The sequence below is a fragment of the Bombus vosnesenskii genome, unplaced genomic scaffold, assembly GCF_011952255.1.
Source record: "Bombus vosnesenskii isolate JDL3184/JDL3185 unplaced genomic scaffold, Bvos_JDL3184-5_v1.1 scf7180000013320, whole genome shotgun sequence".
NCBI lineage: Eukaryota > Metazoa > Arthropoda > Insecta > Hymenoptera > Apidae > Bombus > Bombus vosnesenskii.
Window position 1 is genome coordinate 46,385 of NW_022882965.1, and position 17,435 is coordinate 63,819.

General features: G+C 37.2%; 1 protein-coding gene across 1 annotated transcript; it reads right to left on the reverse strand.

Moving 5' to 3' along the window:
* Window positions 1–13,627: 13,627 nt before the first annotated feature.
* On the reverse strand, window positions 13,628–14,065 carry LOC117235841. Its single transcript, XM_033498266.1, has one exon. It carries the CDS (start codon window positions 14,063–14,065, stop codon window positions 13,628–13,630), a length of 438 nt encoding a protein of 145 aa, XP_033354157.1.
* Between the last annotated feature and the right edge of the window lie 3,370 nt (window positions 14,066–17,435).

The window sequence follows — 17,435 nt, forward strand, 5'->3', positions numbered from 1 at the left end:
CCAAAAGCTGAGATTCACCAAAAAAAGATTATGCGGTCAGTTGTGGGATTATAAAGGAATTCTGTACTTTGAAGTTTTACCAAGAAACCAAACGATTAATTCAAACGTATACGTTGAACAACTCGCCAAACTGAGCGATGCAGTTGAAGAAAAGCGGCCAGAATTGGCAAATCGTAAGGGTGTTGTTTTCCAGCATTATAATGCAAAGCTCCACACATCTTTGGTCATTCGCCAAAAATTATTGGAACTTAGGTTGGGGTGTGTTGTCACATCCACCATATAGCCTTGACTTTGCGCCTTCAGATTACCATTTATTTCGTTCCATGCAGAACTCATTAAATGGCAAAATTTTTAATGACACTGATGATGTAAAATCACATTTAATTCAGTTTTTTGCTGGCAAAAATCAGAGGTTTTATGAACATGGAATTGTGACACTGCCTGAAAGATGCCAAAAGGTCATCGACAAAAACGGACAGTACCTAATTGAATAAAGTTATATTTCTAAGCAAAAATGTTGAATTTCCTTCTTATTTATTTAAAATACGCAATCCCTTAGTTGCCAACCCAAATACTTTATATTTTCCCCTAGAATGCAAGTGGGTTGAGGAGTTTTCACCCTTAGAATGTTGCAGCCTCATTGCCTATTCCATTTATCCCATATTCTACTTCAAACACTTCTTTAGATAGTAATCAGCAACTCCACTTTAACGTAGAATTCAGAATTTATGAACGAACTCCATTCCCCATCAGAAATCGTTTCCGCAGAATCCTTCTAATTCCGCGCTGTTTGCTAATTGACTCCGCAGCAACAGTCGTAAAATCGTCGGAGTAGAACAGCATACCGTTTTTAGGATCGCAATCACGGATCCGTTGGATCGTTGCGATCCTCGTTACGAGAAAAGCGAGCTGTGGGAAAGCAGGAAGCATGATGACCGGCTCGCGGACTTATGGCTTCCCCGAACTTCTGTCAGCGAACCGGTTTCACTGTTCCAACTCTTTCGCGCGAATATTCCGAATAATTAGGCAGCATTTTTTTACCGAATTTGTTGCAATTTACCGAGTCGTTCGAGATTCTTGGCCACCTGATTTCATCGATGATTTAAGGACCTCTTTCACGCACTTCCGCCACCCCTAATCAAGCGGCTGTTGATTGTGCGCCGTGTTATTACGCGAAAGGGGCACCCTGCTCGAACTACCGATCTGATAAAAAAGCTTCACATAGACCATATTCCTTGTGGAGACTTAAAGTGTGCTAGTATACACACATGGTACGCTTGCACGCACGTTCGTGACTATCGGGTGTAGTATGATGCGCCGATGTTACTAGTTGAGAAAGATTTACAAATCGTTAATTACATTCCTAATTGTGGATGGCACTTTTTATGTCCCTTTTTCTTATCGACCATCTAATTTGAATGTTATTCAAACTGATGACATGTTGTTCACAATGAAATAATTTAGAGTTCGTAGACTTTGAAGTTGTATTTATATCTAATTTCTTTTAACAAACATACGAAACTGAAAGCTCTTCGAGGAGTTAATCATCGAAGAACGGCTTTCCAATTAATTGTTAAGTCAAGATGACAGTGAGTAATGAATAGATAACATTATTACAAAGACATAACTCTTTATATGCTCCAATAAATATTTATACTCTAATGAGTATAAAGATTTAAAAAATGAAGAAAAAATAATGTATCAATTTTTAAGTCTAGGATATAGTATCCTTTTTTCGCTAAGCGAGAATCGTTTCGTTATCTAACAGTTCACAATTCATTCCGCCTACCTCTGTTTAACACCGTCCGCGTAACAATCCCCTCTGAAGTCTTGTTTCTCAAAGCATAGTTACCGCGGGTAACTAACTCTCTGCAAGTTTCCTCGGAGACGTTGATGACGTGACCGTTCCCCATTACCGTGTTCTCGGCTACCCGCCGCGCCATTCTACCACGCGATCTCTCTGTCACCTAATAACGCTCCTCCTAATCGGTTGATAAGAGGACACGCGAGTGTCGTTGCATAAATAAAGTCAAGAGCCACCGCATGCTTCACGAGCAAACTCCAACTTCCAAGAGGGTGGAATCACGCAGACACCACGTCTTTCGTTCTAACTTCGCCATTATCGGCTACAAAGTTAACTTCCAATTAATATATTCGTTAATTAACATTTTCTTAATTATTCAAATATATTCGACGTATCAAAGATTCGAACAAACAAATTTGATAAATTATCGGAATCTCCAAGTCTAAGCAGAATCTTTGTTTCACTGTAGGGGTTCACTGAAAAGCTGATATGTAAATCGTACCCGTAAATCAGTAGCTACGATAAACACGTTGTACGTGTCAGACTTTTTTATGGGGGTTTTATGAAAATTGCACAATTGAGAGATAACCGGTGACTGGTCGCGACGTTGACTAGCGTTCTACGCGCATAAACGTGCTTTAAGATCCTTGTAATAATGTATCGGTTAGAATCTAACATATAGATACGGCATCAACGCGTGACAAATTTTCTACGAGTTACGGCGAAATCGCCGAAGTAACGCCTGAGGTAACATACACCTGCACTTCTGTCGTTCTAATACAAACATATAATTCTTGTCCTTAACTAGTTTTTAGTAAGCTACCACGAAGAACAATGTTTATGTTTGGAGAGTTTAGCTAATTGAAAGCTTTATGGCTCTTGTAACTTCGCGAGTTCAGCTCAGCTTAGAGTATTATAAAACGTAGAAACGCTCTCAGCGCCAGCTTTGAGAATTTGATTCTGAGAATCGGCTCTGAGAATTTTTATCGGACAGTAAGCTTCCTACAGCTTCGAAAGCTTTGTGGCTCTTGTAACTTTGCGAGCTCCACTCAGCTCAGCTCAGCGTATTATAAAACTTATAAATGCTCTAAACGCCAGATTTGAGAATTTGATTCTGAGAATCGGCTCTGAGAATTTTTATCGGACAGTAAGCTTCCCACAGCTTCGAAAGCTTTGTAACTCTTGTAACTTCGCGAGCTCAGCTCAGCTCAGCTCAGCGTATTATAAAAACATGGCTCTCAGCGCCAGCTTTGAGAGTGATTTCGAGAATCGGCTCTGAGAATTTTTATCGGACGGTGAGAAATCTGCCCACAGCTTCGAAAGCTTTTGTAACTCTTGTAACTGCGAGCTCGAAAGCTCAGCTCAGCTCAACGTATAAACACTACTCAGCTTTGAGAATTTGATTCTGAGGCGGTTCTGAAATTTTTATTGGATAGTAAGCTTCCAACAGCTTCGAAACCTTTGTAACTCTTGTAACTTCGCGAGAGCTCCACTCAGTTCAGCTCAGCGTATTATAAGGCTATAGAAACGCTCTAAACGCCAGATTGGGGCTGATTCTGAGAATCGGCTCTAGCGAAATTTTTATCGAGGCAGTAAAAGCTTCCCACAGTTTCGAATGTTTTGTAGCTCTTGCAATTTTGCAGGCACCAACTCAGCTCGCTGTTAAAACCTTATGGCTCCCTCAGCGCCAGCTTTGAGAATTTGATTCTGAGAATTGGCTCTAAGAATTTTTATCGGACAGTAATCTGCCCACAGCTTCGAAAGCTTTGTGGCTCTTGTAATTTCGCGAGCTCCACTCAGTTCAGCTCAGCGTATTATAAAACAGAATTTGATTCTGAGAATCGGCTCTGAGGATTTTTATCGGACAGTAATCTGCCCACAGCTTCGAAAGCTTTGTGGCTCTTGTAACTTCGCGAGCTCCACTCAGCTCAGCTCAGCGTATTATAAAACCTATAAATGCTCTAAACGCCAGATTTGAGAATTTGATTCTGAGAATCGGCTCTGAGAATTTTTATCGGACAGTAATCTGCCCACAGCTTCGAAAGCTTTGTGGCTCCTATAACTTCGTGAGTTCAGCTCAGCTCAGCGTATTATAAAACGTAGAAACGCTCTAAACGCCAGATTTGAGAATTACATTCTAAGAATCGGTTCTCAGAATTTTTATCGGGCAGCAAGCTTTCCACAGGTTCTCTATCTATCTGAGGATAATAATTTTCGACGTTACTCTGAAATGAATGCACAATTAGAGAGTATAGCTATCCAAGGTACAGCTATGAGCTATATAAAGCAGCTATCGTAGAAAACTCTGAAATGGACACCTATCTTCACGCTCTGGATTTTCCACCAAAAGGCGTTCGTCGCAGCCGAAAAGGAGGAAAGAAAGCGATCGTCCGCTTTCCAAATTCGAAGGAGAGTAATGTTGGTCCAGTGACTCGGCAACAACCAATCTCTCGCGCACCTCGTCGAGAGAAGAACACGAGGTTCGTTTGCCTTCCTCCTACCACCTCCCCCTCGAATCTCCTACCTGCAGCTTCTAAACGAGCACGAGGGGAAGAAGAAAAGTGATGCATCGCGGGGCGTGACTGGCCGACCAAAGAGGATTTCGTGGCCAGGATTGTGTTTTGACGTGTTTTGACAAACGGGCGCCATTATACCGGCACCGAGCCTAAAGGCGCTTTGAGTGCTAGCCGGCTAACCGTGCGACCTAGGTGGCCGTGTTCGAGCAAACCAACCTGCCATCTGAACGATCCTACGAAACAATTACACCACCGGAAGCCTCTACTTTCAGCCACACCGAACGTCATTTTTCCGACCACTGGCCCTGGTCGCGGATCTTGCAAATCTGTATCCATGTTTTTTCTATAGAATTTATTGTAAAATATTCTTCACCAAGTTTCATTCTTTTCGTCGAGGTGTATCATTTTCGAAGTACTCTTATCATAGTAAGGTTCACCCAAAAGGCAAACTACCGAAGCGTCCTGTTTTGCGACCAAGTTTTTCAGGACAGAAAAAAAAAAAATAAAAAAAAAAAGCTCCGCTCCCCAGAGGCTTAAACCCAAAAACCGCATCATACAACAAAAAATGTAAAGCGCCGACACATAATACAGCATGTCTACGTCGTACCGCCGCGTATCGGTACCTTTGCCTAACATACTATTATAAAAATTCATGTTTATTGCGAATAATGTAATTAAAATCTGTATTTTCTGGACTCAATAAACTTCTTTGTAAAAAATTATCATAGTAAGGTATAGAATTTAGACATTGTATTTCGATATCTGTAGATACGATATCTCCCTTATAATAAATATATCCATAAAAATATTTTTGTTATGGACTTTATAAAATTTCACTACGCGTGCTTATCCCATTTTTCATTTTCAAGACTAGTATCGTTAGAAGAACATTGGGAAAATCAACAACGAATGGTTTAGGGGTTCAAGTTTATCAAGGAAGATGATTGGAATTGTTTGTGCATCTTGTGTTGGAGTGTCGCAAAGAGGACAGAAACTGAAGAATTTTCCACACTATTTCAAACCAATGAAAACGAGCTAAGTTAACGCTTGTATGAAAAAAACTTTTATATAAAACATATTGCGGACAAACAATGTGGGTATTTTTTACTATAAAACCTAATATTTAACGAAGAATTCTTAAACATACAATAAAATTCGATTTACCGTACGATGCTATTTATGATTATAATTTATAATCATTTTCTTTAGCAGATACAGACGTATAAATACATAAATACAAGGTACCTGCTCTTATATTAATCCTTGAGCTTGGATTCCAAGAATCATGCCACTGATAATTACGTTTAATCTTGGAGGAATTACGTAAATTACGTGTGTTTTTCTCGCTGTACAAATGACACGGTGAAAATAAAAAGGAATGAAAAATGGAGCCAGAACGAGTGGTATGGTAGGATGTAAATCGACCGATAAAATTTCCTGGCAAATTGAAGCGTTACCAGTGGTGTTACAGTTTCAGATGGCACCAAACTAGTCGCTAATTAATATTAATGCGACGTGATCGTGCAGAGAATTCAATTCTGGAGGCAGGAGGATGAGATAAATTGGTTGCTTATCGCCATCTCGGTATTTCCAATTAATTACGCGGAAGATTGCGATCTTCCAATCGCGAAGACTGGGAATAAAGCGTTGCTCAGAGGCTGTAATGAAATTATAAAGGAAGAATTAGCGAGAACTACATCTTGCCGGCTGACGAAGAAAATGGCGCCTGTGCGTTGTTAACGAGCTTTCGATCATTGGCCAACCAACTTCTTTTCTTGTGTTGATTATACTATACGAAAGAGAAGAAGGCTCGTATAATAACTTGTACACCGTAATTACAAGTCGATAAACGTGAAGCTGTTTTCGCGAAGACTCTTGCAATATTTATGAAACGGATACAGTTGAGGATTAAAATTAAGTAGTATTTTATATGATGACTATAGGCTAAAGATATGAGTCCACTTTTTACAAATTAGCTTCTTGGCTTTTAATGTCATTTGCTGGCTGAAAGGAAGCGCTTTAATGCGATGAAGTACTTTAATAGACGAAGAAAGTCTTTAAGTCTTTGAAAATAGGCGATATCTTCTAAGTAACGAATGATGTTAACTTAATTGTTATTTCGGTTAAAGTTAATTTATCTATATATAGATAAATAATAATTCTTAATATTTTTAAGATATTTAAAAGGATAAGAAAAAATATATATACAAAAATATGTAATTAAATGGCAATATATCGAATTTTAAAATTGCTCTTTTATAAAAGACAGGAAATGTGTTCATATGATACAAGTAAGTAGGTGCTTACTTGGAATTTTGTTTCGCCAGTTCGAGAATCTTACCGACATGGGAAAACTTTTGTTAAAGTTATGGTGGCATGTGGAATTCCACGTAGAAACGCGTCCCTGGGCGCCTCCCCTGCCGGAACGTCCCACCCTCTGATTTCACCAGAACGGAACAACAGATGATCTTACGAATCTGTAAACTACCGACTAACATCGTGTTCTGGGGGCGGGGTTCCCCATGAAAATTATACAGGGTGAACCGCTACGATGGCCATCTCTTAATATCCGCCGTAGTAAACTCCTAAGGGAATTTTATTTTTATCCATTTCGTAATTTTTGGTCCTCGAGGCTTCTATAATTTCGTTTCGTTTCTTGTTGCTACAAAGTATACGAACGCTTCTCTGTTTTAGAATAAAAAAAAAAAGGAATATTTGTTTGAAGAAAAGATGACGAAAAACTCTATTCAACTTAGAAGATTGTAATACGAGATAGTGACATTGCTTGTAAGTTGGGGGATGTTATGGAGGGATGGAAGAATAAAAGGACGACAGCGTGTTTTTTCTGTCGCCGAAAGGAGACGCCGGAGAATAGGGCGAAGGGATCCAGCTGTCGACTTTCTCACTACTTTCTTTGCTACTCTGGCTACGTTTCATTGAAAGAGTCTTCACTGCTCTTGTCGATGCTGCCCTCTACTCGGAGGTCTTTGTATTAAGAGTGTCTACATAGTTTCTCAGCATTTCGGTGTATCTATACGGTATCTCAGGCATCTCATCATTACGCATTGTATAAATAAGATTGTTACGATAACTTTTCGTATACAAATTTTCTAGATTCAGAAATAAGTGAAAGATAGTTTGCGTTCTTAACATTTCCTCCAAATTATCTGGAATTCCTCGTGTATGAAATAAGAGTGGCTGCAAAAAGCCTTCGTTTTCAATGACGCGTCTTTTATCACACACTATATATATGTAGCTAGAGGACAATTCAAATCATGTTGTTTTGCCTCGGAGTATCAAGATCAAGAGGACACATGTAATGTAAGAATAAATAAAGTCCAAAACAATGTCGCCGCTACGCGCAGCCGTCGAACAAAAACGAATTTGAATTTTCCGACTCCCCCTCCCCTCGACCAATATAAATAAACGGACGCAACCGAAAAGAGTTTAGTATCGACGAGCTATGTAAGTGTTATCACGAGTTATCTACCGAGTTATCGACGAGTATCTAGCGAGCATTTATTGAGAATTAATTAGCCATTTTACTTTGCGGTTTATACACTGTACGAGCGACTCAGCGAATACAGGCTGTATATTTATTTATTATTTTAAATACAGGGTAGTTGGTAACTGGTGGTACAAGCGGAAAGGGGGTGATTCTACGCGAAAAAAGAAGTCGAAAATATAGAATAAAAATTTTTTTTTTAATTTTTTTAAAAATCTACAGTGAGATCGGTTATAACGAGATAAAGTGCACGCGTACCGGGCGAAAAATCAAAGTCGATTTTCTCGAAAACAAAGCTTCGAACGAAAAATTTTTATTCTATATTTTCGGCTTCTTTTTTCGCGTAGAATCACCCTCTTTCCGCTTGTACCACCAGTTACCAACCACCCTGTATATTTTATTTTCATAGCATCAAATTGTTGTAGTCGTATGAAAGGATTACTAAAAAATGGTACGAAATTTAATATTAGACGTAATTAATTAGTATGTAAATACCAATTGATACAATGCCACGATAAATATTAGGTTGTCCGAAAAGTTTATTTCGTTCTATGAAGAACTAATAATAAAAGACGCACAACGTTTTTCGTTTTATATTATTTTGTCGAATTACGTACGATCCATTTTGTTCTGTTGAGATAAACACCGTGACATTTCACAGACTTGGTTTCACGTTTGTACGAATGTGCACTGTTGTAAAAAACGCGTTTGCGAAAGAAAGACACTTTTCGGACAACCTAATACAATGTTGTACAAATAACTTTTGTAGCCTCGTAGATATCATTATCCTGTCAAACTACGAGTTTGTAAGTCTTCCCAGTCGGTTTTTGGATTTATTACGATAAAATAAAATATAACAGTATCCCAAAATATTCATTACAAATTCATTCTCTGATCCACTTGAATTGAGTCGCATTCAACTTTACGGTCTCTCAGAATCTTTTGTTTTTCTAATGTTCTTGAATTACTTTTACTACCAAATAAACTAAACATAATGTAAAATCCTGTATCCTTCGCGCATCTAATCTATTAGGCTGTCAGGAAAGTTTCTTTCGTTTCATAAGGTGATAATAGATGAACAACAATTTCTGTTTTATATTATTTTATTGAATTAGATATGATCCATTTCGTTATATTTCTATTATCACGTTCGTGCATAATTCAATAAACTAATATAAAACAAAAAGCAGAAACCATGATCGCAAGTTTTATTTACGTTTGGGCTAATTAGAGTAAGGTCATGGTCGGGAAATCCAAGCAACATCGGAATCACTGTCTCATTGTATAAATAAGTATATTTTTGCCTTTGGATAGTTTCAAGTAATTGCTGGATTTGTAAATAAAAAAGGCCATGCCAATTTTTGTCTTTTTTTTTTCAAAACATACAAAATATACTCTAACTTCTCTGTCTTCTGTTGTGTCTTACTAAACCTCACTAAAGAAATATTAGGTCGTCCGAAAAGTGTCTTTCTTTCGCAAACGTGTTTTTTACAACAGTGCACCTTCACACAAACGTGAAACCAAGTCTGTGAAGTGTCGCGGTGTTTATCTCAACAGAACAAAATGGATCGTACGTAATTCGACAAAATAATATAAAACAAAAAACGTTGTACGTTTATGTCTTCTTCATAAAACTAAAGAAACTTTTCGGACAGCCTAATAAAATAGCCAAACTCGAAGATTGTATCCCGTTGGGGGTAGCCATCCACATGTTATTTAGCAATTAAGTTAGAAAAATTTACCAAATGTCCAGCTGGACAAATTGTAAAGTACAAATTAAATAATAATAAAAAAAATTCTAAATTCCATAGTCGTAAACTTCATACTACAAAAATGGCATACTTAAAAGTATTAAAAGTATTCGTCAAGCTACGAGGCACTCACTATGCTATATGCAAACATTCTCACCCTCCGAATATTGAACAATTTTAATATTGAACACTTCAAACTCTGTTCAACGATTGTTGATAATCTTGACAGATACTTAGGAACAACATGGTCGTCGTGGTGAGTACAATTGTTACAAATAAATAGGTGTATCTATTATTTCCTCATAAAACGAAAGAAGGTTTTCGGGCAACCTAATATCTCAATACCAAAAACTCACTGATAGCAAATCTCCTGCATGATTCAAAATCGATTTTTCCCGGCTGGCTAATTACGATTGGCCGAACGACCGGTGGAACGTATTCGTCGAATATTTACGAGTGGCGAGCGGTCGGCAGTAAACATTCGACGAACCAACGAACCAAAGGAGCTTGCTTAATTTCTCTTAACGACCGGCTCCGCTCGACCGTTACAACGGTCAAGCCAGCCGTAATTACCAAGTCACGGAAACGTAAAAGCCACCCTGTGAAGCCGCGTCGCGGTTTAATCACCTCCATATTGAGGCTCGATCTTGTATGCAGAAAAAAACACGTGGCTACCGGTCTTTCGAAGGGAGCGTTCGTCGCCCCGTACGACCACCGTCCATGGCTTCGACTTTTCTAATCGCGTCTGGAAGGGTCCCGTGCTCCATGCTAATGCGTCCTCCTGCTCGACGATCAGCAGACAAACGCGCGTTCACCAACTTGCAGGGCGTAACCGAACCACCATTCCGATCATTAGAATCGCGCGTCCTTACATGCAACCGATAATGAATACATAGTTCCTACTGCGAGCTTGTAACAAAATTGAAGAGACGAGGACGGATGATTTTGTACGAGATTTTTGTGCGCAGTTCGTCGTTTTGGTATATTTGTTTCATGCATGAAGGATCAAATAAGTTTAGGCGGTAATCGAGAAGTTGAAAGCTTTGTACATTTTACGAAAACGTTACTTTTATTTACATGGAAAATATACAATTTATAATAATATGAAACAATAGTTGTGTGTAATACAACTAATATGTATACTAATGTGTAATTAGTATTACTAACTAATGTGTAATAATTGTATAGTAATATGAAAGTATAATTAGTATATGTGTATACTAATGTGTAATTAGTATTACTAACTAATGTGTAATAATTGTATAGTAATATGAAACGAAAGTTGGAAGCTTTGTGCACTTTAGGAAAACGTTATTTTTATTTACATGGAAAGTATATAATTTATAATAATATGAAACAATAGTTGTATGTAATACAACTAATATGTATGTAATAATTGTATAGTAATATGAAACAAAAGTTGAAAGCTTTGTGCACTTTAGGAAAACGTTATTTTTATTTACATGGAAAATATATAATTTATAATAATATGAAACAATAGTTGTATGTAATATAACTAATATGTATGTAATAATTGTATAGTAATATGAAACAAAAGTTGAAAGCTTTGTACATTTTACGAAAACGTTATTTTTACTTACATGGAAAGTATATAATTTATAATAATATGAAACAATAGTTGTATGTAATATAACTAATATGTATGTAATAATTGTATAGTAATATGAAATGAAAGTTGGAAGCTTTGTACATTTTACGAAAACGTTATTTTTATTTACATGGAAAATATATAATTTATAATAATATGAAACAATACTTGTATGTAATACAACTAATATGTATGTAATAATTGTATAGTAATATGAAACAAAAGTTGGAAGCTTTGTACACTTTACGAAAACGTTATTTTTATTTACATGGAAAATATATAATTTATAATAATATGAAACAATAGTTGTATGTAATACAACTAATATGTATGTAATAATTGTATAGTAATATGAAACAAAAGTTGAAAGCTTTGTACATTTTAAGAAAACATTATTTTTACTTACATGGAAAATATATAATTTATAATAATACGAAACAATAGTAAAATAGATCTTAATCATTCTGGTAAAAGTGCACTTACTTTGCAACGGTATTTTGTAATATTTTATTTTAATGAAAATGATCTGTTTGTAGCTCGTGCAAAAGTTCCTGTGGGCTAACTGTAAATACCAGAAACGAAGACTCCTAATAGAAATAAACGACCCAGTTCTCTTAATTTTAATGCATTTAATGCTAATTATATTATTAATCACTTGAAAAAATACACATAGATCCTTAGCGCTTATCACCTTCATGAATTATTTAAAATCCCGAATTTACATCCGTTCTCACTAAAAGAAATCGTTTTTTATTCTTTTGACACTTACCTTATTCTTCGAAAGTTTCCCACTTTCTTGTTCCTTTGATTTATCATTTAAACTCTTCAATTATTCAACGTTTTATCTTTTGGGTATGAAGAAGATTTCTAAACGACAACAGTAGGAAACAAAGTAAAACGACAGAGGAGAGGGAAAGGTTTGTTGTTTGGAAAATTTCTTTCTCTCGAGACTGTTTCAGATAAAGTGATCTTCGAAAACGTGATATCCTAATGGTTCAGTGGGTGCGGAAAAAGGGAAAAGGGTTTGGCTCGAGTGGATGCACTGAGAAGATCGTTGGTGGTTAACGTTGATCAATGGAGTTAGGCTATCAGTAGATAAGAACTGATAAACTTTGGTGAAACAAAAGAACCTTACCAATATCTCATGTTCGTAAAAACAACGATTTTTTGCTAAAGCAATGTCTGTTTGTTAAGGAAAATTCAATCGTGAAATGATATAAAAAGTGGTGGTTCTAGCAGTAAAACTCGTATCGAAGTTACTCTGTTAATCTGATAATCACAGAGAAGATACGATGGATCGTGTTCGGGACAGAAGTGGGATTTATTTACGATATTTACTGGCTGTGTAGCGGTGACATCAATAGCCGGATCTCTGGATTGCCTTTGGACCCAGGTATACAACGAACGCGCCCTCTTTTTTTTCTACCTTCCAGTCGTATAGATCTTTTGAAAGGTCCGCACTTAATAGACCCCAGGGACCCGGCGACTTGTTTGGACGTTTGTGGTATAAACAGAGCGACACCTGGTGATCTATGCAGTCGCCTTGTTGGGATGAAACGAGCCGAAACGCGAAAGTCCAAGAGCTTTTGGCATTCAGGGCCTCCCTGACTCTACCATACACCAGGAGGATGTCACGCGTCGGCCGAGGACTCGGAAAAATCGTCCCTTTTGCTGCTACCGAAGTCTATTGGTTGCGAGAAACTAATCTGATGTTCTTCTTGTAAGCTCGTATACAATGTCTGATCATGTACGTCATGTAGCTGATTCTATTTATGAGACATGGCGTATCATTCGACGGTCTATATTGACTTGATAGGTGTGAAAATTGTTTAGGAAGAAAAACTTGCTAACACTTTGACTGCCACGTTGGTCATTGGTGATCGGAGCGCTTGAACTTCTTACAACTGTAAAAATTGAGTGAAAATTGACAATTAGGGCATTTTGAATATAATCGATAGATAGAAAATGCTCTGAAATAAAAAGTGCCCCTTTGAACAATTAAATATTTTCATTAGAACATTAATAAAAAAAAATGAGAACAAATCTTGCATCTAACGGTGCACTGTGTTTGCATCCACATCTTTCAAGAGTAATCTACGAATATTATTATAAACACACCTTAGAAAATAACCGTCAATGCTGCTTTATAATTATATAATTGAAGTTAGAAGTGTGAACATACCTTACTATAATATATAGAATGAGCAAATACTGTTTACTAATATCTTCTACACGTTTCAACAATATATTCTGGACGTTTTGCTTACATATAACCGATTAATAGAAAATACTTTGAAATAAAAAGTACCCCATTGAATAATTAAACATTTTTATTAAAACATCAATAAAAAAATGAGAAGAAATCTTGCATCTAACGGTGCACTGTGTTAAAACACTTTAAACATAAATGTGGCTCATCGATACAATCTGGACGATAGGTGGTCACCTTTTTGGTCCGATTCTTAGCAATTTTTGATCCTGACTGTTTAACATTTTTTTATAGCACTCTCTGCAAAATTTTCGTGCCAGATACGCTTGCTCTTCTTTCTTCTGCATTCCGTGTCGCAATCTTTGTCGAACAAGTATATTTGACGGCTCTGGTGAATGGCACTGTCTAAGCTGCATTGCGAGTGTCATTCTAAAATCTGATACCTTGATTTTTGTGTTTGTTGCTTGTTTATAGAGTATCATCGCGTTTAAAATTGATGTATTTAACAGTAACTCTAAAGCTAATTTTATATACCACTTGAAGGTTCTTCTATATGGTGTAGAATATGCTATCATTTGATCCGATAAATGTACAGCACAGTTTCCTCTGTTGTGATCTACCACTACCATTGGTTTATCACAAACATAATTCTTTTTGCAGACCTCTACCATTTCAGCCGAATGTTTCGTCGAAATCATAAAAATGTCACGCTTGTCTCTTCATCTTACTATTATATATAGAATGAGCAAATACCGTTTACTAATATCTTCTACACGTTTCAACAATATATTCTGCACGTTTTGTTTACAACGAAATAACGAATGCGAATGGTTTGTTGAAACAAACGAAGTTTCGTTACAATATGTCGCTATCAACTGTTATCAAGGCGCCACGGTAGTCACCCGTGACCACCAATAAGATAAACGGTCCATTGAGGAAGAATGTTGTCTTACATCATCAACTTATTGTTATTTTGTCATTATATGCTTTGAATAATAAAAATACTCCCGTGGCGTCTTGAGCGAAACATGTGATTTCAGCGTAGCAGTTGAAGAGTAGAAAAATTAGTTAGTTTAGTTATGACAACACACAGAAGAATTTTACTACTATTTTTAATCCCTTAATTTAATTTAATTTAATTATCAATCATTTAAATTAAGAAAGCGACAGCCAGATGATTGTATAGTAGGTTGGGTAAAATCTATCTGCTATAGCTGAACAAAATAGCTAATAACAGTTACTATTAATATTCTTTTTCTAACATGGAAAATCTATATCAGTTAGTGAAAATTTCTCTCGCTTACTTTTCCATAATTGTTCACCGATACCCAACAAACCTCCAATCAATTTCGTTATCAAAAGCTCGAAAGTCAATTTCATTCGATCTTCACAGCCTTGCATTCCCCGCATCATATGAACAATTTTAGATGAAGTCGACGTAGGAACGTGGAGACCAGAAAAGAAGTGTTAAGCAACAAAATATCCAGCAGATCGGATCGTTTCACAGCGGAACGTAATTTGGAGCGTACTTCTCCGGATTCGTGGCTAAAGTAAGCTATTAAATTCTTCAAATAAGCCGCCGCGGATGAATACGACCGGCAATTAGCCAATCGTGACCGGCTTTCATGTGGACGAGATTATTCGATTGGCGGCGAAATCGGTAAGAACGGTAGGGTGTATGCAACGAGGGCGCAACAGAAAAGGAGAGGATCGTACGCCGTTACATTCCAATATTCCTTTTTCGGCGTTTGCCGCGATTTTTCCCCGCCACTGGTCCTTTTTTCCCTCGCTAACCACTGCACAATTGGGAACGCTTTATATAGTTGCGTGTCCTGCATAATATTAAGAACGTAACGCGTTTTATGGCACGGCCACCCAGGATGCGTTTTCTCAGTCCTTCTGTGTTCCCTCTGTCGAACCAGTGTGACGAGCATAACGTTTATCCTGATTGCTCGCAAGAACTCTTCCACCTATTGACGATTCTATACAATTCTCCTGTGTAATCCGTGTCATGCGATGCGTGACAGCCCCATAAATTAACTCTCTGTCTCGTTTAATTGAATTAATACGACTGTTTTCAAGGTTCGTTATGGTTTTATTCGTTTTTAGTAGAAAGGTAGAAAAAGAGTTAGCTGAATGCGCAAGAGTATTCTTCGATAGTCTGTTCGAAGGTTAAAATGTAGGACGATAAAAACTTCAAGATTACGTAATTTTTATGTAAGAAAATAAATTTCAACGAGCTCGAAACAGCCTTATAAACTGGCTGCCTAATACGTTATTCTGGGATAGTAATCTTTAAGTGGATCTTATACATTAGGAAATGATAGTAAAATATAACAAAGGTGAAAGGAAAACGACACCTTTCGATTGTCCTATGGGAAATTTGAAAGTGAAAAAATCCACAAAACGCAGTTAATATGCAAAAATGTATAAAATGTTCAAGATATTAAAATAGTAAATATTTAATTATATTGACAAAAATATGAATTTACATAAACATCTACAATCTAATTGTAAAAAACCCTGGTTTCCTTAAAACAACACCGTTTCACAAACATGAGTTTTCTATTAATTTGTATTAAAATATCTTTCCCAAAGATGTATTGAAATACTCGAAACAGCTTGTTCCACGCGAGGTGGACATTGCACGCGCTGCTAGTATTACACTGCTATCTATCCGTTTAACATCGTATTCCTGGTGGCACGACCACCCAAGGTGATCGTTTCCAACTGTCGCGAAAGGTACACACGACGTAGGGACGTGTCTCAAGGTTTTCACGTATCACGAATGGCGTTGACAATCGTCAGACCGATCGATATACGATCGGAGAACGAGCGAGAACGAGAGAGACGGCAGGAACGCGACCGTAGGAGGTCCTCCATTTCGATTCACGACGGTCCTGAGGATCTTGTCCTGGGAAAACCATAAAAGGTGATCAAGTCGTGCTGATCCAGAGACCTTGACCATGCCACGTACCTCGTACGTCGCGCGAAAACCTTAAAAAAATTTGCCGCCACGTTCCCATTGGTCGAACGAGTCTTTTAAATTCGAAGGAATCACGTGGAACGTGTCGGATTACCCTCGAATCCCAATGAAAAATTATGGAAATTATTTTTTTATATTTATATTTATTTATATATTTATATTTACTTATTCTTATATTTATATTATATATTTATTTTTATTTTCACTGTACGAGCCATGCAGAAGCTGAAATGATCAAATCGATAGAGGCGAACCATTAAGTTTCTGAATGTTTCTTGGTTCAGAAAATAGAATCAATCAAGTTGGTGTTCCGAATGGCTGCATATTTAATTATTTTCATCGCAATGATATCCAATGACAAATTATAGAAAATTTAAGAGTTGCTTCTACAATTTAAAATGGGAATTAAAAAATTCTGTCCGTTGTTTCTTTTCCAGCTGTTGATATTTAAAAATCAATAAAAATATTCTCCGGTACTAAAAAGAAGAAAAAAAAAAAGAGATAGAGGTGAAAAAAATTCTAGTTTCTAAGAAAACGTTCTGGTATTCTACAAAATATGTTCAAGAAAAAAGAAACAGAGAAGAACACGGCGGTAGGTGGATTTAAGAGGACGACGACAAAGGTGCAACAATTACTTTATTTTGACTTTGCGGCCGGTTTTGGGAATCTTTGAATCGACCCGCTCTGTTTTGTCCCATGTCGGTCGTGAAAACGTGGCAAAAGGGGCACCTGCGGCGCATTTACCTGTTTCGTTCCTGTCAACCTCGCTAAAAGATCACGCCGATCTCCCGTATCGCGACAAATGGTCTTACGACGGCCAGTCGCTTTAAGACCATGCCGAATTCTATACTCTCCGATGTGTATGCATACCTAGCTGGAGTTAAAGGACAAGTCATCCAACGCAGCGTCGGAAACCCCTTGGAATTCCAGTTTCCTCCTTTCGAATCACGTAACGTTTGCAAACAATCCGTTCTACTGGAGATTTATGGCATGAGGAACTTTCGACTGCTCGCTGAACTTTTAAAGCGATGCAATTTGGAATGGAAAGTGCTTAG